Source organism: Cervus elaphus, chromosome 22, assembly GCF_910594005.1.
Source record: "Cervus elaphus chromosome 22, mCerEla1.1, whole genome shotgun sequence".
NCBI classification, from domain to species: domain Eukaryota; kingdom Metazoa; phylum Chordata; class Mammalia; order Artiodactyla; family Cervidae; genus Cervus; species Cervus elaphus.
The window spans coordinates 14,397,664-14,422,172 of NC_057836.1; the positions used below are offsets into that span (position 1 = coordinate 14,397,664).

Sequence of the window (24,509 nt, forward strand, 5' to 3'; positions counted from 1 at the left end):
GACTCATTGGAAAAGACCCTGATGCTGGGAAGGATTGGGGGCAGGAGGAGAAGGGGACGACACAGGATGAGATGGCTGGATGGCATCACCAACTTGATGGACATGAGTCTGAATAGACTCCGGGAGTTGGTGATGGACAGGGAGGCATGGTGTGCTGCGATTCATGGGGTCGCAGACTCGGACAGGACTGAGCGACTGAACTGAACTGAACTATTGACAAAGAGTTGGACAGGGCTGAGCGATTTAGCACACAGGCATTGGTCCCATTGGATCCTAAGGAAACGAAACACTCGGAGCCATTTATTTGTAATTTTTATTTTACGTCCTTGCTCGCATGGACAAGAATATCTGCAAAATCCAGGGACTAGCGCACGATGACGTGTCTTAGATGTGAGTGGTATGAAGATAATGTTGGGGCTCTGTGAGGAGGCGGGAGTGGGGGCCGCGGCAGTGAGGACGAAGGGAGGGGCGAGGGCGGGGCCCACTGCGGGAAGGAGGGGCGGCGGCGGGCCCCTATCACAGGTTCACCATCAGCCAGTCCAGCAGCTGCAGCCGTGTGACGTTGCCCACCGCCTCGTCCAGCTGTCGCTCCTTCTCGTATCGCAGCACCGACTGTAGAACCTTACCTACGCTGCACCCCTTTTCCAGGGCGGCTGCCGAGAGCTGAGGTAGCTGAGGGAGGGAAAGAAAGCGGTAGGCGAGGAGGCAGAGCATCCCACCTAAGGTCGGGCGGGGCCTTCAAGGCCAGAGAGCAGGGGGCGGTCCCTAGCCACGGGAGGGCCTCCAGGGAGATGCTGAGACTACTTCCAAAACCGGGACACTCGCTGGCTTGTCTGACAAAAGAAAGTGGGTTCCATCACCCTTCATTTAAACGACAACCCCCTGTCCGTGTTATGGAAGATGTCCCACAAAGACTAAGACTTCCTGCTTCCAGTGGGTGTTTGGTCAATGGTGTTCTTGCCTTCTAAGGATTCTGAAGTTCTTAAGCTCACTGTAACATCATAAAATGGGCTCCCGTCACCATCCCTAGACCAACACGGACAGGAGAGAAAGAGCCGCAGGACAGTGTAGGTGCTGCTTCCTCAGCCCCATAGGCCAGAGAACCCTGGGATGATAGAGCAGGAAGGTGACTCAAAGATGCATTCAACCCCATGAAAATGTTGCCCGGAGAGGTGACAGTTGTCAGGTATACAGTGCCAGAAATTAGCGGAGGCACTGCTCATACCCAAGTCTCTGAACTCTATGTTTAATCCTCTTCTCAAGCATAAAATGAGAAAGGCCCAAGCAAGTATTCTCACGAGCCCAGTATATTGCCATTCATCTGGAATCCGTGTGGCAGCAAATGAACCAGCTTTCCATTTTGTGTGTTCTGCAACTGACTTTATGAAAAATTCAAAGGGCAGATTAACAGGCCAAATATCAGGTGCTTTTTCAGGGAAAATTCCAGGCAGAGACTGAAGTGCATAAGGATACTCTTGAAACAGATGGAAAGACAAGTCTCCGCAAAGAGGAGACAGAACGAAGACTCATTGTACAGCTAAACATGGTCATTGTATAGTTAAACAATAATACCAAATCCAAAATGAAAACTAAATAGATGGAGATGAGTAAAGAAACCCAGGAAAACCGAAGACAGAGCAATAGAAATTAACCATATTGAACAGCATAAGAGATAGAATAAGCCTCGTTCAAAAAGATTGAGAAAATAATCAGAGTTCAGGGGCCTATGGGACAGTTCCAGAGGGTTTTACATTTAGACCTTAAAGAAGAAAAAGGGTAGTGCAGAAATATATTTAAAGAAATAATGCATGAACGTTTCCCCAATTTGCTAACAGAAATATAGACAAATTCAAGAAGCATAGTGAACTTGATATATGATGAACCCCCATAATTCACCTCAAGACCTATCACCATCAAATTGCTGAAAACTAATACTTTGGCCACCTGCTGTGAAGAGCTGAATCATTTGAAAAGACCCTGATGCTGGGAAAGACTGAGGGTAGGAGGAGAAGGGGACAACAGAGGATGAGATGGTTGGATGGCATCACCGACTCAATGAACATAAGTTTGGGTAAACTCCGGGAGTTGGTGATGGACAGAGAGGCCTGGCGTGCTGAAGTCCATGGGGTAGCAAAGAGTCAGACATGACTGAGCGACTGAACTGAACTGAAAGAAAAAGGGGAAAAGATCGAAAAGCGGCCAGTGACAAATGGCACGTTATACATAAGGGAACAACAATGCCAATGACAGCGAATTTCTCATCAAAACCCACAGAGGACAGAGGAGTGAAGCAGCACTTTTTAAGCACTAAAAGAAAATAACTGTCAAACCAGAATTCTATGTCCAGCAAACATATGCCTCAGGAATGAAGGTCAAATAAAACTTCAGATTAAATTCAGAGAATTCATCGCCAGAAAAATGCATTCTGTTTCCTTGCACAAAAGGAAAATGGTATCAGAAGGAAGCTGGGAACATGAGGAGCAAACCAGCAACGACAGAACTGGTAAAAATCTCAGGATAAATGATGAATGATTTGCCTCCATTCTTTAAAATATGTCTTAGGGTTGAAAGCAAAAATAATATTGCCTAAGTATTTTAGGCAATAAAATTAAATAGATTTTAGGCAGCTAATTACATAAAATAATGTCAGTCTCAGGCAGAAGGGTGAAGGGCCCCATAGAGCAGGAAGATTTCTACATTCTAGCCTAAGTGGTAACTGTTGACTCTAAGTAGACTCTGACAAGTTAAGTATGTGGATTGTGGTACCGAGAGAAACCACTAAAAAACTATGCAAAGAGATATAGCAAAACACAACAGATAGATTAAAATGGAACACTGAGAAATGTTTAAAAATAATGCAAAAGAAGACAATCAATGGAAAAACAAAAAGGAAAAGCAGACTAAACAGAACTAACTGTTTAATCCCTGGGTGGGGAAGATCCCCTGGAGAAGGAAACGGCGACCCACTCCAGCATTCTTGCCTGTGGGGCGGCAAACAGTTGGACAACGACTGAGTGACTAACTCTTTCACTTGGCTTCTCCCTGCTGGGCTGCCCTCCTTTCCCAGTTGTGACAACAAAATACGTCTCCTGGCATGGCTACATGTCCCGTAGGGGCGAGACTGCCTCCAGTAGAGGACAGTGGAGTTAGGCAAAGATTTATTTGATATGACATCGCAAGTACAAGCAGTGAATGTAAAAACTAAACTAGATGTCATCGTTAACAACTTCTGCTCTTTGAAACACTCCAGTAAGTAAAAAAATAAGCTCCAGACTGAGAGAAAGTATTTGCAAAATATATATATATATCCGGTGAAGGACTTGTATCCAGAATACATCAAGAATTCTTTTAACTTTCTAACAACCCAAAGTATGGGCAAAAGATTTACAATTTAAATAGACAACTCACCAAAGATTATATATGAATGGCTAATCAGCACATAAAAAGATGCTTAACATCTTTAGTCATTTTAATGTAAGTATGTCAAATTAAATCCACAGTCAAAACCCACTGTAACAGTTATAATTAAAAACAGAACAGAATAATGTTGATGAGGATATGGAGAAATTGAAGTCAACAAAATTGCTGGTAGGAATATAAAATGGTACAGCCTCTTTGGAAAACAGTCCAACAGTTTCTTAAGAAATTATACTTACCATAAAGTGCAGCGGTTACACTCCTTGTCACCCAAGAGAAGTGAAAATGTATACAAAGACTTGTATGTGACTGTTCACAGAGGCATTAATTATAATAGCAAAATAATGGAAACAACCCCAATGTCTATTAATTGGTGAGTCGATAGAGAAAACATATACATTGAAACTCTATATAGCAATAAAAGGAATGAACTCCTGACATATACTGCAACATGGATAAACCTCAAAAACCTTATGCTAATTGTGGAGAGCCAGATGTAAATGGCTACATGCTTTATGACTCCATCATTTTCTAAAATGAAAGGCACATCTGTAATGATAGAAAGCAGGTTGATGGTTACCAGTGGCTGGGGGTGAAACTGAGAAACATAGCTTAGAAAATTCTGAGACAGAGAAATAAGGAGTCTCTAGTCCTATCAGATATTAAGACATATGACAGAATTACAATAATTAAAGCAATATGCTACTAAAATAGTATTAAACTAGTAAGAACAGATGAATGACTCAATGGAATAGAACAGAAAGCCTAGGGAAAAAACAAAGACATATAGGTATCTGGAAAAAAATAAGACTGAATCCCTATGTCATACCTTGTGTAAAAATGAATTCGAAATGGATCAAAGCCTTAAACATTTTTTAAAAAATCATAATTGTACTAGAAGAAAGAACACATGGGGAAGTTTTGTTTCTATCTTGTAGTAGAGAATGTTTTCCAAAATATGACACAAAATCTAGGAAAAATAAAAGATAAACTATCATATTTGACCACATAAACATTTTAAAATACTTCTTCATGGCAAAAACAACAAAACGAAACACCAATCAAAAGTCAGATGATTAAAAAATCATATGTAATATCACAAAGGCTATTTTCTTTGTATTATGTAAAACTCTCACAGATCCATAAGAAAAAGACCAAACAACCTAGCAGAAAAAAATGGGCAGAGTTTACAAACAAATGATTCATCCATGAAAAAGGAAATTCAAAAACGGCTCTTAGGAACTTCCCTGGTGGCCCAGTGGCTAAGACACTGAGCTCCCAAGGCAGTGAAGCTGGGTTCGATTCCTTGTCTGGGAACTAGATTCCACATGCCACAACTAAAAGTTCACAAAAAGGGCTCAGTGCAGCCAAATAAAGATTTTTAACAAACAAAAATGGCTCTTAAACACATTAAAAGATATTCGCCTCATTCCTAAAAAGATAAGTGCAAAGTAAGGCAACATTTGGCAAAGACCAAAAGTTGGGCATGGACCATAGGTTAGTTACTATGCGGGAAAGAGGTGATCTCATTTTATTTTAACAGGTGTGCGAATTGGTGCACCCTGGAGAAGGAAATGGCAACCCGTTCCAGTATTCCTGCCTGGGAAATCCCAGGGACAGAGGAGCCTGGTGGGCTACACTCCATGAGTTTGCAAAGATTCAGACACGACTTAGTGACTGAACAACAAATATGTATTAACTTGTATGCTGCATAAGCATTTTTTGAAAGATAAACAAGAAATTGATCAGAATGGTTTTCTCCAGGGAGGGCAATGGAATGGGGAGATAAAAATGAGAAAAAGCCCTTAATTTTAATTGTGCATCTTTTTTTTTTTTTGTGCCTTTGGATTTTGAAGTACGCACACATTACCTATTCAAAAATGGATATAGGGACTTCCATGGAGGTCCAATGGTTAAGACTCCTCACTGACAATACAGACGGCCTGGGTTCCATCCCTGGCCAGGGAACCATGATCCCACATGCTGCAGGGCGTGACCAACAGTTTTTTAAAATGGATACAAATTTGTTTAAAGGAATTGAGCTCATGGATATGCCGGTATTAGCAGATTTAATCACCAGCATTAGCATGAAAATAGTTGCCTATATTAATTAAATCTCTTTCCAAAAAAAAACCAAAAAAAAAAAAAAAAACCAAAAAAAACACCACAACTCATATTTACATAGTTTCTTTGACGTATAAGCCATCCAACTTTTCTTAAAAATATGCTGCCGCTCAGGACAAATCTACTCACCAGGTGACATTTGCATGTGCTATTGCCCATGTTTCCCACTCTTTTCCTTTAAGAAAATGTGTGTGTGTGTGTGTATTTAAAAGGAAGCCTGCAAGTCTACTGTCTCATTCTAGAGAATTGTATCATAGACAGTCTAATTAAAAATAATCTAAAACCAGAATGTATTGTGATTGTTACATAGGATGAAGTTGACTTAAAAGATTGTGTCAGAACAAAGTCTGTTTCACACACTGTACATGTGAAAGCTATGCTTCTTTTTAGATTTTTCATCAGTCTAAAGCTTTCCTGAATATTGGCTCCTCTGCTAATTGCAACTTATGAAAATAATTTGGTGGCTTAGACAGTAAATAATCTGCCTGCAATGCAGGAGACCTGTGTTGGATCCCAGGGTTAGGGAGATCCCTTGGAGAAGGGAATGGCAACTCACTCCAGTATTCTTGCCTGGAGAATCTAATGGACAGAAGAGCCTGGCAGGCTAGAGTCCATGGGGTCACAAAGAGTCAGAAACAACTGAGTGACTAAGCACACACACAAAATAATTTGTTTTACAGACTGGAAAAACAGTGAACAGATAAGACAAGTACTTGCCAAGCAAGTACTCTTAGGTATAAATCTAAGATTGGATCTCCATGTTCTGTCCTCTGGCCCAACGTGGAACAGGCACACAGATCAATTGGGGGTTTTGCTAAGGGTTCTGATTCAGTAGGTCAGGAGTGGATCCTGAGGTTCTGCACTTGCCAACGTCTCTGCACTTGCACAGAGACGCAAGGAACGAGTCTACAGGGTACTGTTACTGCAAAAGGAGCAAGTCTACAGGAGAGAAGACAGTTTCTCGTTTAGGCTGAGTGTAGCCTGTTCTATGCAGTACCGTCCTGTGTCTTCCTGGTCATCAGATACACCAAGTAACCCAGTTACAAGCACTACTAACCCCATGCATCAAACAGAGAAAGCCTCTTCCTCCATATCCTCTGGTTTCTAAGAAGATGGATGCTTTTTATAATAACCCCAGCCTCTGGTGCCACCTCTTATTACTTAATTGGTAAATGCCATTGTTCCACTTCTCTTAATTGAGATGAAGTGATATTGGAAAAAAAAAAAACACAACAAACCCTAAGAGACAGTGTGTGTGTGTGTGTTGTGGGAATGGTCTCTTAATTTCCCCACATTAGCACAGAGCACCAACTATGTAAACAAAAGCTTCCCAGACTCAAAATTTCCCTTCCATGAGCAGTTCTGAGGGCTAAATTGGGAGAAGAAAGGAGGTAGAAAGCATACTTACCTTTATCAATAAGAACAGTAATAAGCTGACTTTCTGTCTACCTTATTCTTTAGTCTTACTTATCAATTGATTCAGAACTTAGGGTGATGGGAAGAGGGATGCTATTTACTGAATCCCTTCAAATCCCCAATGGCTCCTAGATCACCAGCAAGGAGAGGTACAATAGGCTTGAAAACACCATGAATCTAGACCCTTCGCCCCTAGCCAACACATCCCTGGGACGCCTTCCAGTGTCTCCTTCTCATTCTTTGGGCAAAGCCGTCCTACCCAGAGTTCAGTCTGAGCCCAGACCTTACTCTGATTCTTTCACCAACTCACTTGGAGGCTCCTTATTTGTGCATTCCCATCAAGATACACAGAAAAAAAGAGAAAAAAAATTGTATATCTTCTTTTCCCTTTGACACACCTCTTATTGGGCAAAATCTAGTTTTGATTTACCCATTGGCTTGGCTGTGAGTTTTGAGCTTCGAATGTTTGTTGTTCCCATCCTACCCTTCTTGGGGCTACCTTCCCATTTGGAAAGAAAAGGCACTTAAAACCCTAATTAACCATAATCAGTCTTCCCCAAGCCCCTGGCTCTACTGCCTTACCTTCTCCTGGATTCCTTCATCGTCACTGGCCAAGTACAGAATCGGGATGTTGAGCTCAGAGGCGGCTACCCACTGAAGAACGGCCTGGAGCTGCTTGTTCTGCACCGTGTCGGTCAGGTTGTGGTTGTTGACGATCACCTTGGGTGCTGCACACCCTTCGGGGGGCTGTGCGGATAGACCCCTCAGTTCACTGTGGATAGCCTGGTAGGCATTCTGCAGGAGTGTCTCTGCCGTCCCTGTGCCCTTGGTGGATAAACACTCGTATAAACTCTCCGGGAAGGCTGACGTTGGCCTGCTGGCGTCCCCGGACTTGTCGTCTCCCAGTTCTGCCAACGGAGAGTCGCAGGACTTGGCAATGATGAGACACAACTTCATCACTGAGTCCATCAGATGGTCTACCATCTGCCCGTTCATGTGGCCATCAAGCTGGTTAGCCACCATCTTGGTGAGCCCCGCAAAGGCACCCCCAGGCTCATCACATTCATTTGATTTGGTGGGAGAAGGGGTTACGGGTCTTTCACACTGGGGGCTGTTGTCTTCCTTGGTTGCCTTGGGATCACAGTTATGGTCGCTCTTGAAAATGGTCTCACTGAGCAAGTTCCGGATAAAGTTGAAGCAACTGCTCATTAGGTCCTTCTTTTCCACTTCTTCTGGGTCAGCTCCCACTTGGGGAGACTGGACGCTGGACTCATGGGAAACGGCCGAGGACTTAGTGGGATACAGGTTGGAGGTGCCAGCAGCTTCGAGGAAGCTCTGTGCATCCATGTTACCTCCCTGGGCCAGGTGGTACTGGATCAGAAGTAAGGCAGACACAATCAGGTCCTTGGCCCAGGAGTCTGAGTCACACATAAAATTCTCAGGTTTTTCTGGGCACTGCACAGGGAGGCTGAAGTTGCAGGGGTCAAAAGGGCAGTGCAGGGGAAAGTCCGGCACAGGTTCATGCTGTCTGTTGGGAGTCACGAAGGGTAAACCCTGGAAGCATGCAGACAGGCCTTCCTTCTGCTGGCTGTTGTGCCACAGGGTCAGCCCCTCTTTGATAATGTGTTCCCCCAGAGTTTCCATACAGGACTTCTCAGGTTTAGGTGTGGGGGTGCATACTTTCTCCCTCACTTTACCTTCCGATTTCATGGAGGTGAAGTTGACGTTTCGGTGTTTAGGCTCACCCATCCCTTTCATAGAGATGAGGGAGTAACTTTCAGACTTAGCCTTGGTTTTCCTGACTGTCTCAGGGGATTTCTTGGCAAATATCACCGAGTAGAGTTTCCCCAACATGGCATCCATGATGTCCGTGGCCTTCTGGCTTCCATGAGAGAAGAAGCTTCTTTTCACGGCCGAGACAAAGTCCGTGTCCGTCATGAGGGTCCCCGTGACATTGTGGAGGTTCTTCATGAAGGAGTCGATGAGGTCAGAGACCACCTCTTTGGCGTGCTTGATCAGGACCCTCTTCAGCACGATGGTGGCAATGGTCGTGTCCTTCACCTGGATCTTCAGGGTCTTCATGATGGATACCATCATGTCGGACACCACGCTGTTGGCGTAGGTCATGATCCCTTGACTGACGGAAGCTGTGAAGTCATTGGGCCTTTCATGCCCTCTGAACATCTTTCTCTCCGCCGGTAAGGTCCTTCCTCCCTCTTTGGCATCGCCCGAGTTACGAGATTCAAACACTTCCTTGTAGAAGAAAGACTTCTTACAGTCAGGCCTGTCGTCTGGACCCCTGCCTCCCTTGGTGCTCTCCTTGATCTTCAAAGTGCTTTTGTATTTTAAATTTGGGGGGCTCTGTAATGTCCCCAAGGCTCTGTCACCAGAGCCCGGAGCCTTATCTGATGGGGTGTTTTTGGAGCATGCGGTGACGGTCTCATTTACCAGCTCCGACGCCACTTTGCTCAGGCTCTTGGTGGGTGGGGGCTCATCCCCCATGTACACTGACTGGTGGACACACCTGTTCTCAGAGCCGTCAATCCTCTCGTTGATCTCCTTGCGAGCCATGGCGATGACAAGATTTGTGAGGCGGTTGGCGTAGAAGGAGACTTCATCTATGGAGTTCCCATTGCCGGTGTGCATGCTGGGGCCCTGGTAGGGGTTCTCTCTGTGACTCATCTCAAAATGCAGCCTCCCTGGACTGCCCCTGGAGGTAGTGTTGTAATAGTCCACGCAGAATCCTTTGCGCGGGTCTCCTTGGCTGACCATTTCCCTGCCGAGCGATGATTCTCCCGGCTTGAACCTAACATCTTGGAATCCTGCTGTGCTTTTTTCCAGGTCTCTGCGGAGCCAGCTGAGCACTCTGATGGGATCGTGTGAGGCTTCCTTAAAAACAGACAAGGATTCATCCGACTATAACAAAGTAAAGACACAGGATATTCAGGACAACCTCAAAGAGCAGTCACAAAAATGATCGCGCCTCTCACGTCTCAACTCCTCCATTAACCCAACAGATGGAAGCAACATTTACTGAGTGCTTACTATATATCAGCCTTCCCTAGTGGCTGTCAGTAAAGAATCCGCCTGCAATGCAGGAGACCGGAGTTCAACCCCTGGGGGGTCGGGAAGATCCCCTGGAGAAGAAAATGGCACCCCACTTCAGTAATCTTGCCTGGGAAAATCCCATGGACAGAGGAGCCTTGGAGGGTTACAGTCCATGGGGTCACAAGGGTTGGACACGACTGACTGACTAAACCACCACCACCACCTACTATATATCAGGCACTGTTCTGAGTACTTTAAAATTAGGACCTCATTTAATATTATTCTGTGTGTGCACATGTGTGCTCAGTTCATGTCTTGACTCTACAAGCCCATGGACTGTAGCCCACCAGGCTCCTCTGCCTGGATTTCCCAGGCAAGATTATTGGAGTGGGTTGCCATCTCTTCCTCCAGCGGATCTTCCTAACCCAGGGATTGAACTCACATCTCCTGCATTGGCAGGCAGACTACCAGGGAGCCACCTAGAAAGCCACTATTATTCTGGCAATAAACTTAAATGCTAGCTTTCTTATTATCCACATTTAAACAGAAGAGGAAATTGAAGAACTGGCGGATTAAGTTAGTTACTTACCAGAGGTTACACAGCTAATCACTGATGGAGGAGGAGTTCCAACTGGACCAGTGACTCCTGGGCCCCTGCTCTCAGTCACCTCTAACAACATAGATCCTTAAGATCTGACCCTCGTCGGCTATAGAGTTCGAATTTGCACTAAATCAGATTTTGCATGTATTGCTGTTAATTACTATTTTTATGGTTGGGCTATTTTATTTAGGTCTCTTATGACAAGTATAGGGCTTCCCTGGTGGCTCAGACAGTAAAGAATCTGCCTGCAATGATGGAGACCCGGGTTCAATCCCTGAGTCAGGGAGATTCCCCTGGAGAATTGAATGGCAACTCACTCCAGTATTCTTGCTTGGAGAATCCCATGGACAGAAGAGCCTGGCAGGGTACAGTCCATGGGGTCACAAACAGTTGGACATGACTGAGCAAATAACACTTTCACTTTCATTACAAATATAGTTTTCAAAATATCAGAAACTTCAAGGACACTGGTGCATAATTAATCACTTTGCCGGGCTACACAAGCACAATCCTGATATGCTCAGTGGCTTCCAGTGGACTAGTGGGGATGCTTAAGTCAAGAATCTGATTTGTACCTGAAGAATTAATATCTGTGGGACAATTTATTAGTTTTGAGTGAATGCAGAGTCTTTGGTGGATGCTAGTTCTGCTAAGCATAGGCACACATTTATGTGTTGACCTAATTTATAATCTTCACTTGAACATAGGCTAAAATAAGAATGTATGTGAAAGTGTCCTGTTTACCATCAAATGTAAGGGATCACTGTAATGATTGGAGTTACGTCTCTCTGAGGATAACCACAAGTGCTGCTCATCTTTAAAGAATAATTTGGCATTTTAAAAGAGGAAAGGGGGAGGTGGGAAGAATTGGGAGATTGAGATTGATGCATATACACTGTTGATAATACGTGTAAAATAGACAACTGACAGGAACATACTATACAGCACAGGGAACTCTACTTACTGCTCTGTGGTGACCTGAATGGGGAGAAAATCCAAAAGGGAGAGGGTGTGTGTATACACACACACATATACATGCACTAAGTGCTAAGTCACTTCGGTCTTATCTGACTCTTTGCGACCCTAAGGACTGTAGCCCTCCAGGCTCCTCTGTCCATGTGAGTCACCAGGCAAGAATACTGGAGTGGGTGGCCATTTCCTCCTCCAGGGGATCTTCCCCACCCAGGGACTGAACTCACGTCTCTTATGTCTCCTGCATCGGGAGGCAGGTTCTTTACCACTAGCGCCACCTGGGAAGCCCCATATACATATATACAGCATCTCACAGCTAACATGTGGTGGAGGACAGGATTCAAATCCAGTTCAGACTCTGAAATTGGCACTCTCCACCCCTACCGTCAACAGTCTACTGTAATGTCTGGATGACTTGGGAAGAAGACAAAAGCAGCTGGATCGCTACAGCCTGGTTTAAGCTGCTTGTGGGCCACAGAACTTGGTTCAAAGTCCTCTAGATTGTTCTCCTAATTTGAATAATAGCTACTATAAGGAAATTGGTACTCGAGTAGAAAACTATGCACAGTTTATAGCATACTCCTCCATGTTTTCTTGATTCTGATTCTCTTGGAAATACCTGATAACTCTTGAAACTATAGATAACTGTTAGCAATGCAGTATAATTCTTGTCTACACACATGTTAATTCTGACCAGGAAGGAATGATTGACTTTCTCTCCCACTTTGGAAGAGGTCAGTTTTGTTTCCATTTGCACAGTTAATTCCAATATTCCTGATCTACATACATGTCTTTTTTTCTTTTGGACTCTCCTTAGAACTGCACCATTAATGAATTAAATAAAATCTCATTAATGAGTTAAAATCTTTCACATGAGTCTATTTTATGTTCACCAGTTCAGTTCAGTTCATGTACTCAGTCGTATCCGACTCTTTGCAACCCCATGAACCGCAGCAAGCCAGGCCTCCCTGTCCATCACCAACTCCCGGAGTTTACCCAAACTCATGTCCATTGTGTTGGTGATGCCATCCAACAATCTCATCCTCTTTCATCCCCTTCTCCTCTTGCCCTCAATCTTTCCCAGCATCAGGGTCTTTTCAAATGAGTCAGCTCTCCGAATCAGGAGACCAAAGTATTAGAGTTTCAGCTTCAACATCAGTCCTTCCAATGAACACCCAGGACTGATCTCCTTTAGGAAGGACTGGTTGGATCTCCTTGCAGTCCAAGGGACTCTCAAGAGTCTTCTCCAACACCACAGTTCAAAAGCATCAATTTTTCAGTGCTCAGCTTCCTTCACAGTCCAACTCTCACATCCATACTTGACCACTGGAAAAACCATACCCTGACTAGATGGACCTTTGTTGGCAAAGTAATGTCTCTGCTTTTTAATATGCTGTCTAGGTTGGTCATAACTTTCCTTCCAAGGAGCAAGCATCTTTTAATTTCATGGCTGCAGTCACCATCCGCAGTGATTTTGGAGCCCAGAAAAATAAAGTCAGCCACGGTTTCCACTGTTTCCCCATCTAGTTGCCATGAAGTGATGGAACTGGATGCCATGATCTTAGTTCTCCGAATGTTGAGCAGGAGAGTCATTATTTCACCTTTCTCTGAAAATGATCTTTTAACAGTTTTGCAAATCTTTGTCAAGATGTCCAACAGATGTCCCAGTCGGAAGGAGAAGGGTTCTTTAACCTCTGGACAAGTGAGTTTAGTTTTCTATCTCTGATCCTAAGACTCAGCATAGAGTCTGTGCCAGTCATTCATTACTGTCTCTCAAGTCCAAGTCTACCCTAAAAGTCTTGCTTTGTGACTCTGGGGCTGGGCCCTTTAAACATTTCCCCTTGGGTGGCTGGCTTTGTTGGCAGAGGGTGCTGCAGGGGTGCCACCTGGTCATCTCGGGAGGGAGGGGCTTCCCTTCTGGCCACCTGTGCCCTCTGGCAAGTGTCTTGAGCACTACTGGGATGCAGGTTGCTGTCCTGCTATAGGGTATGCTCTCCAAGGAGATCTGAAGCAGCCTTGGTTGAGGACAAAGGGACTTTGTGAGCCTTAACTTTCTTCCCTGTTCACTGTTTCATCCTAGGGTATCAGCTGTTTCTGCATTCGCTGCTTCTGGATCTCTTTTTGGAGTCCTCTTTCACAGCTTTTAGTAGTTAACTTAGTTAAATATGTCTTACTGAGTAGTTTTTTAGTATTAAACTCCTGATTTGGTTTCCCTTTTCTGATGGGACTCTGACTTAACAGTACCTGATACTGAGTAAGTGTGGAATAAACGTTTGTTGAATGATGAGGGCAGAACAACAATATCACTTAGATGAGTTTATAATTCTAAGAATTTTGAGGCATCTTACACATCTATAAACTTAGAACATTTCTGTTTGAGTCTCTTTCTATTAGAAGACTAAAGTTTTCCAACTGTTATACATTTTTTGTTTTCATTAACTGTGGCATATTTATCCTACTAAATATCACATTATAGGATTTTTAACCCCCCCAAAATTATACATGGATTTTTTTTTATTCTAAAGGAGTTAATCTTCCCCCCAAGAATTTCATCTTCAAAAATAAGAGGTGGTGGGACTTCCCTGGCGGTCCAGTGGTTAAGATACTGTGCTTCCACTGCAGGGGGCATGGGTCTGATACCCGGTCAGGGAACTAATTCTTTTTGGTAATTACCCATAATGTTTCACATAACAAAAATAATAAACCTGCTTGTTGTTGTTGTTGCTTAGTCGCTCAGTCGTGCCCAACTCTTTGCGACCCCATGCTGCATGCAGGATGGCCAAAAATACGAAGGAAAAAACAGAGGTGGCGGTGGAGAGAATAAGCCTACTCTTAATGGCACTCCACATATTCCTAACTCCGTATGTATAAGGAGGCTGACCCTTACCATTTTCCAGTCTTGGGGTTGGCTGTCTCCGGGGGAATAGATGTCAACTTTGCATACTCCATTTTGGCTTTGTAACCAGTCAACCCTATCCGACATCTGGAAATAGAAAAAAGGAGAAGGATCATCAAAAGGGCTAGTTTCATGGAAGTGAGGAGTAATAAGACAAATGACTGAGATGAGGAAAACAAGAGTGATGCTCTCCATAGACAACTGTCCTGAGAGTTACTTCAGATCCACTTAACTCTGGACCTCTGCATTCTCAGCTTCAAACCACAGAAAGATTTCCTTAGAACATGTATCTCTAGTGCAAGGCCAGAGGCTGGTGTCTTCTAGAGGTGCTTAATACAGATTTGCTCATGAATGAACCTGAGCATATTCTGTGTCCTGGCTTGACCACCCTTTCACATCTTGGATTTTCAGTATATGCTCGAAACTCAACTTGATCAAAAAAGAATTAACTGACTTTTCCGTCTCTGCTCTTGCCCCACCAACTTTTTTAAGTAATGCAGGCTTCTTTGTAATTGATTTCTAGAGGATTAACTTACTTATATTAGCAATAAGTCTAGGATGGCTTCCTTAAGAATAATCCCTCTTCCAGTTAGTCAAAAGTCCTGGGGGAATTCTCAGCTTCCATGGTTCCACCAAATTTCTGAATGGCAAGAGAAGGGAGATGTCTTATGCACCAGCCAAAGGGCCTTGGAGGTAGTGATGTCCTGGCTGATGTTTTTCATAACCCTCCCAACTCCTTGCTCTATTTCCTAATTTCTGTCATGGCACCACCATCTACCTGGTCTTCCAGAAAGCTGATCTTTATTTTACATGTATTCTTCCATCCCAAGCCTTCCTCTAGCTACTGTTTCTCTCTTTTCTTATTTGTAGTCATTTTTCTTGAAATAATTGCTTATGCTTACTGCTTTCACTACTTCACCTCACCAGTGAGCACCAACCCCTAATCCATGGGGGATTAGACTGTGGGCTTAGTCTCATCGACTTTCTGCAACACTGCATCTTATCTGATAGTTCTTGAAAATGTGACTAATTATCATACTTGTCCACCGATAACCTACAAGTATGAGAAGCTTCTCTTTGCCCTCTTTTGTCAAGTCAGAATTCCATTATCAGGCTTCCTCATTGAAGTTTCCTTTCTTTTGTTGTAAGTGTTGCTTAGGCCTATATTTCTCAATAAACAAAGTGGAATGAGATGGCCATTTTTTTCTCCTCAGTGCCCCCATACATCTTTGTGAATAGACACACATATTTATATCTTGTTTTTAACAGATACACTGGCTTAAAATTCTGTGAAAATAAAGTTTAAAAGCTTATCCTAAATTTTTTTAAACAGTGAAATTATGTAAATAGTTGCTTGAAATAAATGGAGCATTATTCATGATTCAATGTATGGTTAATTGGAAATATTTGCTTTAAAGGACTTTAGGTTTTATTTGTGGAGGGTAGACATCTCTCCCCACAAGCAAAACCAACACAACTCAAACACAGATTATACACAATTTAAACTTATTTATATGTGGGTTTCCAGGTGGCTCAGTAGTTAAAAAAAAAAAAAAAATCCGGTTCAATCCCTGGATTGGGAAGATCCCCTGGGGAAGGAAATAGCAACCCACTCTGGTGTTTTTGCCTGAGAAATCCCATGGATGGAGAAGCCTGGTGGGCTACAGTCCATGGGGTGGCAAAGAGTTGGACACGGCTGAGTGACTGAACAACAACATTAAGTAGGTTTATTATTTTTGTTGCACAAAACATTATGGGTAATTATTAAAAAGAAAATATAAGATCTTTCCGGAGAAGGCAATGGCACCCCACTCCAGTACTCTTGCCTGGAAAATCCCATGGACAGAGGAGCCTGGTAGGCTGCAGTTCATGGGGTCACTATGAGTCAGACACGACTGAGCGACTTCACTTTCACTTTTCGCTTTCATGCATTGGAGAAGGAAATGGCAACCCACTCCGGTGTTCTTGCCTGGAGAATCCCAGGGACGGGGGAGCCTGGTAGGCTGCCATCTATGGGGTCACATCTGTGTGACCAGTCAGATACAACTGAAGCGACTTAGCAGCAGTAGCATAAGATCTTTCAAGAGCTATCTGTTCACGCTCCCAAAAGGATGTGGACTTGTTTTTATACCCCAATCACTAACTTAGGTCACTGATGTGGGGAAAGAGCTTCTTTCACTCTTCCTAACACTGTGATACAATAGATTCCTTGAACAAGCCATGGGTTTTACATGGTGATTAGACCTTAGAAGGATCTTGCTTAAAAGCACTGAATCAACTATTTTAAAATACCGAATCTGAGAGACTAATCCTCAGAGAACCTTATTTCACTGGTTTTAGAGTTTGGAAACAAGTGGATAAAACTTTCTTTTTCTCTTTTTAATATTTATTTGACTGCACCAGGTCTTGGGCTTCCCAGGTAACTCAGTGGTAAAGAATCTTCCTGCCAAACAGGAGCAACAGGAGACATGGGTTCGATCCTTGGGTCGGGAAGATCTGGAGGAGGGAATGGCAACCCACTACAGTATTTCTTGCCTGGAGAATCCCATGGACAGAGGAGCCTGGAGGGAAACAGTCCATGGGGTCACAAAGAGTCAGACACAACTGCAGTGACTGAGTATGCACGCACACACCGGGTCCTTGTTGCCACATGTGGGATCTAATTCCCTGGCCAGGGATCAAACCCAGGCCCCCTGCATCGGGAGCCCAGAATCTTGGCCACTGGACCACCAGGGAAGTCCCAGCATTGAATTTCTTAAAAGCTCCTTGGGTGATTCTAACAGACACCTAGAATTGAAAATCCCTGGGCTTATATGGAGAGATCCTCTCTGCAACAGACTTGACAGCTCCAGAAATACAATTGTTTATTCTTTAAAACATTTTTTTCTGAGATTTTGCAAGCTTCTTGGTACCTTATTTTAATGTTTTTTTAAACCCCTAACAATGAAGGTTTTACTGCCTATGAAGTTAAACCTTGTTTTGTCTCTCAGCAGCTCATTGTTTTATGTAAATATTCATATGCTTGAATCATCACCATGAATAAAGAAATGGAAGGCACTGTTCCTTGGCCAAAGAAACAAAACACTTAGAAACAGGTTGCCTAGATTGTTGACAGTGCAAGTCTCTTAACCTCCGATTTACATTTCATCTTAATGAATGACTTCTAACGGAACATGACGGTGTCAATAGGATCTACTGATTTATTTAGGCTACAGGCTCAGTTGCTCAGCCGTGTCTGACTCTTTGCAACCCCATGGACCTCAGCCCACCAGGCTTCTCTGTCCATGAGATTTCCCAGGCAAGAACACCGGAGTGGGTTGCCATGCCCTCCTCCAGGGGATCTTCCTGACCCAGGGATCGAACCAGCATCTCTTTTGTCTCCTGCATTGGCAGGCAGATTCTTTACCACTAGCGCCACCTGGAGCGCCCTATTTAGGCTACACTGAACAATTAAAAAGCAGGGATGAAAACGAAGAACAGAAAGTAGGGAAGTTGTGTGGTCACTTACTCTTACTGCGGACAGGTTCTGAGATATGAGGAAAGCTCTGGATTAATTTCTTGTTGTCTTCACTATTCTTAAGTTTACCCACCTCTCCTTCCATGAAATATAAAGAATCTGCAATGGAAAGACACAAATAAAAATGACTAATATTACCTATGAACTTTATTGCTCTCATTACCAAATGATTTTGACCTATTTTCACATATGATATGCAAATGATGAGCCCAAAATGATATTCACATTCCAAGTACAGATATCATTCTTGCAGTCTCATGGTTCCTACATGACAATGAGAGAGTCATTTCCTAGGCAGGTTGATAAGAAGTCCAGGGGTCCCCAAGGAGTGAGGGGTCTGGAATTCTCAAGGAGGAAGAAAGGACAAACTTTTTTCCCTCTACATTCCTTAGGATTATATAACAATAATGTATCCTGCTTGAGAACAGTCTCTGGAAAAAACCTTCTGGCTAATCCTGTTATCTTAAAATGTAAATTATGGGAGTAGGTCTAGTGAGGTCTTTACAACCTCCAGACATTCTTTTTTTTTTTTTTTTTTTAACCTCCAGACATTCTTTTGATTCATTGTAATAACCAATTGGAGAGTATATAACTCCATTGCTAACACTAGCAAGGCGGTACTCTTTCTGCCCCTTCTGATGTCTATGTCAGAAGCTTTCTCTATCCCTTTTATACTTTAATAAAACTCTATTTCACAAAAGCTCTGAGCGATCAAGCCTTGTCTCTGGCCCTGGATTGAATTCTCCTCCTCCGGAGGCCAAGAATCCCAGCGTCTTTTTGTGGTTCAGCAACAGCCTTTCAACAACAAGGGTTTTATTATCTGACCAATTATTTCTGAAATGACTATTATTATTCTCCACTTTCCAGTCATTGGCAGACAGACTTATTTAACAACAAGGACACTGAAAGTTTTTAGCCTAATCTGAAACTTCGTTTGAATAGGAAGTCAGAAGTTCAGTAGCTAGAATGGAGAGTAAGTGCCCTGAGCGCATGGATCTCAAAACACTTTCTAAGTTCTCCTCTGAGGATTCAGGGGAAATGAGTCCTTTTGTGGCAAAGGGAATTCACAATTAATGTCAAAACCAGCTTCCAGATCAATTATCTTCCTTATAATTGTCTGCTGAGTGAATAAATATATGAATACTGCCTATTGCTAATTCTGGATAGCTCAATTTTTCTTTCTTAAACTGGAGAATCTGAGAAAAAATAAATGACTTGCTCAAGTCTGATAGGGTGGTAAGGCTTTCACAAAGCTTGAATCCTTTTGAGAATATGCTCACCCCAGAGACTTACTGAAGGTATAAATATTTGTCCAATGATTTATTAACGGATCTCCTATCCCAATAATAAAAATGAATCAATTATCTCAAAAGTGCTCTTATACTTATTTCACACTTACTCGTTACATAGATTCAGCAAACACTTCCACCTACATATGTCCAGAGGTTTTTATTCTATTTTCTATATCCTCTGCATGTTTGTTTGCATCCATGAAGTTTGTTTTAGACTTTAAATTCCCTAAATTGTCCTGGATAACAGTGTATATAACAAGGTACTTAAATGCCATTTGATGGTAGTGGCATTCAGACTTCTAAATATGTATACATGTCTCATAATGAAATGGAAAAGAGAGAAGGAAAATCTAGAGATTTGAGTTAATGAATGGATTCATCCATTTCCTAACTTCAAAGTGGGTGAGTGATATCCTGGAATTAAATGGAAAATAAATGAGACAAACGATGCTGTTATCTATTAACTTTGATGAGGAAAGAAGGCTAACTATACACAATGTGAAGATAAATGGACCTTGGGAATCATTTGTTGTAACATTCTCATTTTAAAGATAAGGAAACTGACACCCATAAAGGGACTATTAAAAGCAATCAATATATTCATTGAAATAGTTACAGCTCTGCAGGTTAACCTTTTGGAAGCTAAGAATTTTTCTTATGGCCAATAGGGGGACCCAATGGAACAATAGGACTGACCTAAAATGTTCCTTTAAAATGTCAATGTGATTATCACCTCAGTGATAACTGAGGAGCGCAAACCATGAATGCCAGCCAGGGAGGCATAAATAATAGAGGGGCTTGGATATGGAGCTGTATCCCAGACCCCCGAGTTCCATCTCAGGACATGTTTCCTGTGTTCATCATAAGCAAGAGCTCCTGTTTACTCAAGATTCCTAAGCTCGCAGAAATACTCAAATTACAGGCAGTGTATGTGAAGCCTTTGCAGAGTTGACATGTATGTGATCAAGTTTTGAAATTTACTAGACCACTTTTTATTACTGATTTTAAAAAGGAAGAATATATTCTAATATGTTTTATTTTTCTCTCATTCTCTTTCTCTAAATGCGAAGCATACAGTAGACACTCCATAAATTTGGCTGTTGATGAAATCAGTCTCATGTGATTTTGTTTAAATTAAGGATTAGAAGACTGTGAGCCTGTGTGTGTGTATATCTTTTTCTCAGTGGTACCATTCAGTGTAAAGCTTTCCTGTGATTTCCTATATTTTCACTTCCCCTTGTTAATAACTTCTCTCTTCATTGCCCTGTTAGTACAGACGTTTTCTCCACATAGCTATATGAATTCTGCCTCACTCTAGTTCTCTGTTGTCTAGCCAAGGAGTCGGAAATAAGACAGGATGAAAGTGGATGAGAATTGGGACTCAGAGCAATACTAATCTGATTTTGCTATCAGAGCAGTGGAAAAAATCAAACAAAAAAAAAACAGACAAAAAAATCTACCCCACCCCCAACATTTGGAATAGCCCACACATGAACAGGAAAAGTCAGCAGGTAGTCAAGCTTCCAGTCACATCATGAAATTGAAAAGCAGATGCCCTCATGTCTGCAAAAGTATGGCCAAGGAGACCTAGTCCATCTGAAACAAAATTAAAACTTTTAACAGCAAAGATGGTAAGTAGCTACCATCTACTATCATTGTGCTGAAGGAGAGGCTCATTTATTTCCAGAAGATTCTGATGTGACATTAACTAGGACAAGAGGGAGGTGAGGTTGAATATTAAGTTACCCATTCCTTGTCACTGAATTCTCCGTTTTAACCACAGAAGATCAGAAAACAGGCTGTCTCATCAGTCCAGTGGGATCTCCTACCTCTGCAGCACTGGAAGAGTGAACCACAGAAGACTCCAGAAGATACTTTTAAAGTCAACGAAGATGCTGGGATGTTCGTGCTCAGCTCAAGATCTTGTTTCCTCCCCCAGACTTCCATGTACCTCCCCCTTGCTGGGACTGGAGAGTGACATCAGAATCACAGCTGGTGATATCACTGCTTCTATAGCAACAGTGGTGACACTATCAGAAACTGAGTGATCATCAGACAAGGGGAGGGGTGAAGATACACTGCAAGGCCCTGATGCTTAGTTTGGAAGAACTGGGCTTGCTTTCTCCAGACTGATTTTCTTGTTTAAGTGTCTAATTTTTGGTAGGGAATATGGGAGGGGGAAGGGGCTTCCCAGTTTGGCTCAGTGGTAAAGAATCCACCTGCCAATGCAGAAGACCCAGGCTCCATCCCTGTGTCAGGAAAATACCCTAGAGAAGAGAATGGCAACCCACTCCAGTAGTCTTGCCTGGGAAATCCCATGGATAAAGGAGTCTGGCAGGTTACAATCCATGGAGTCACAAAGAGTTGGACATGACGAGCACACACACATAGGAGAGGGGTATGCATAGTTTATGCCAAGGGATTCCACTAAAAAGAACAATAAGTATTAGGTATTATCACATCCAGATGGGTGCAGAGAAAAAAGAATTGAGGGTCTACTAAATTTTTATGCAAAGCCCATGGAATCACTTCATTCTGTGGGATCCAGCTTGGACTCAATTATGAGCCTCTTTCATTAAAAAAACATTCTGAGATAGTTTGCTAAACTGACCACCTCTGGGTTAGAATAAATCTGAGGTCAGAGATATAGTAGCACTACAACTCTTGACCCGAGAAACAGTACTGAGATTAATTGGGTCAAGAATATTTAGTTGGCAAATTTCTAGGCTTGAGGAGACTTTGTTAGTCGTACATTCTCTTTGGAATGTTATAATAACTTAGGTATGCTTAATGACTCTCTGAGCAAGGCTGTATGATAAAGATTAAAATTGTTAATGAATTTAAAAATGACGTACTGGTTTATTACAAACTTCCTTCAACAAAGTGATGTATCGATGACCTTTTATGTTTCAGTTTCTTTACCTTTAAAAGAAATTGGGTTTGTTGATCTCCTAAGAACCCTTCCAGCTCTGATGTTCTGTGATCTTATGTGTTCGTTCAGACGCTCAGTCACGTCCCAATTCTTTGGGACCCCTTGGACTGTAGTCCGCCAGGCTCCTCTGTCCATAGGATTTTCCAGGCAAGGATACTGGAGTGGGTTGCCCTTTCCTCCTCCAGGGGATCTTCCCAACCCAGGGATCGAACCTGAGTCTCTTGTATCTCCTGCATTGGCAGGTAGATTCTTTATCACGGCACTAAGATCCCTTCCAGCTCTAACAGTCTATGATCTTGACACTTGAGTGGTATGTAAACAGCATGTACACGGGTATGACACTTTGTAGCTGACAAGGCACCTTCACATCCATGTCATCTGATCCTCACAGTAACGTTTTGAGGAAACAGGACAGGTGTTCTTTTGCCTGTTTGCCAGGTGCAGAATCTTTTTTTAAAATTTTTATTTTCTTAACACCAAGAACATTTTGTATTGGGGTATAGCCGATTAACACTATGATAGTTTCAGGTGAATAGTGAAGGGACTCAGCCATACACATACATGTACCCATTCTTCCCCAAACAGCCCTCCCATCCAGGGAGGTGGGTGTAGAACCTCACCCAGGTCACCACACATACCTGGTAGGCTAGAACTGGGCTCTAATATTCTGATTTTTAAGTCGATGATCTTTCAACAGTATCATGCCACTTGGAAACTAGTATTGAGCATACACGGCACTGTTTGACTTGGAGATGAAACATTTGACAATAGTACACAGGTGTTAGGATTGTGACTGATGACAGTGGGATCTGTCAATTTACCAGAACCAGGAAACTGTTTCTATTCATATGGACTCCAAAATCAAATATTAGCAAAATGTAAGTGCTAAGTGAACACAGGATGAGGTCACAAAATCTGAGTGCAGCATTAGGAAACATCTTTGATATAATCAAGTTACTTTCCTCTTCCAATTCACTTGGTAAGATGACAGGTCAGTAAGTGGTGGGGGTGAGGCAGAATGGGACCAACCCAACCTTGCAAACCTAGTAACAAGCCACTCCCACTCACTTCATGTCTTTTGTTCATCCTAGCAAGGCACACTCCTTTCTCCCTGAAAATACAAAGCACTGAAGAAATGACCAAGTCTGAAAAGATTCCCCCAAAGGAACTTGTTTTCTGATATGCCCTAGGTAGATGTCTCAGGACATGTTGCTGATCGCTGTTCTTATTCCGGAATTTTGAGAGGCTGCCACGAAAAAAGGATTTAAAAACACAAGTCTTCATCTTCTCTTTCTGGAATTTCGGCAAGCTCTAGATACTACTTTTTAGAACAATGCAAACTCCCAAGGATCCACAATTAAAAGACTATTACACACCCGTTGCTCTAGAGAGAGCCACCTTGAGTTTCTTCCTAGAAAAATGTGCAGATGGCGTGTGCGAACCATCTGTCACGTCCGACTTTGCGACCCCATGGACTGTAGCCCACCAGGACCCTCTATCCATGGGGATTCTCCAGGCAAGAATACTGGAGTGGGTTGCCATTTCCTCCTTCAGGGGAGCTTCTCCAACCCAGGGATCAAACCTGTGTCTCCTACAGGTCTCCTGCATTGCAGGCGGATTCTCTACCGCTGAGCCACCGGGGAAGCCCTACTAACTTTTACAGGACATTTCGGGAGGTTCACAGACTTCCGGAAGCCCGCTCCTGGGTCAGAGTCCAAGTTAAAAATCCCTGGATTCATGTCGGGTGGTGAGATAAGGGCTTTGGTAAATCATAGTACTTAAAACACAGGTGGAATGATACAACACGTCAGAGAAGTCGTCTCCGAGGTCACCCACGAGCAGAGACTTGGGCTCGTGACAGGCTGCAGGAAAAGGGAACAGCAAGAGCCAAGGCCCCGGGGGACGGAACCTGCTCTTCGGATTCCACGAACGCATCTTTCCTCACGTGTATTTCTCTCCCTCACCTTTTCTCTCCGCGTCCCCTCCCCTCCAGTCCCCGAGTCCCCGGCTCTCTCCTGGAAAAGCTTCCAGGGCTCAAGGGCCGCCCCAGCGGACACTTTCAGGGAGCGATGAACTGAGAGTTGGGGAAGCTGGACTGCTGCTCTTGATTCGGTCTGTGGTTTATTCTGAACTTCAGGTTCCTCGAAACTCCGACGCCATCTTTACGGTCAGCTCCTGACATGGAACTCCGATCTCAAGACTCCTCTCTTTTCTCCCCTTTCCTCCGGGTCTCCCTCACATCTCTCAACCCCTTCCCGCGGTTTCCTACGCTCTCTTCTGAGCCAGCGTCGACC

General features: G+C 43.1%; 1 protein-coding gene across 3 annotated transcripts; it reads right to left on the bottom strand.

The window, feature by feature from the left end:
* Positions 1 to 295: 295 nt before the first annotated feature.
* AKAP3 (A-kinase anchoring protein 3) lies at positions 296 to 24,507 on the bottom strand. 3 transcript variants are annotated; one of them, XM_043881757.1, is made up of 5 exons: positions 23,284 to 24,507; positions 17,983 to 18,090; positions 14,466 to 14,561; positions 7,540 to 9,873; positions 296 to 672 (listed from the first exon to the last, which is right to left on the bottom strand). In XM_043881757.1, the coding sequence occupies exons 3-5, from the start codon at positions 14,559 to 14,561 to the stop codon at positions 517 to 519; spliced, it is 2,586 nt and encodes an 861-aa protein (XP_043737692.1). In that variant the 5' UTR covers positions 17,983 to 18,090; positions 23,284 to 24,507; the 3' UTR covers positions 296 to 516. The 3 variants fall into 3 exon arrangements, with proteins under 3 accessions (XP_043737692.1, XP_043737691.1, XP_043737690.1); XM_043881756.1 differs by having other exon boundaries at positions 22,854 to 24,507; XM_043881755.1 differs by lacking the exon at positions 23,284 to 24,507 and adding an exon at positions 21,113 to 21,238.
* Positions 24,508 to 24,509: the final 2 nt, after the last annotated feature.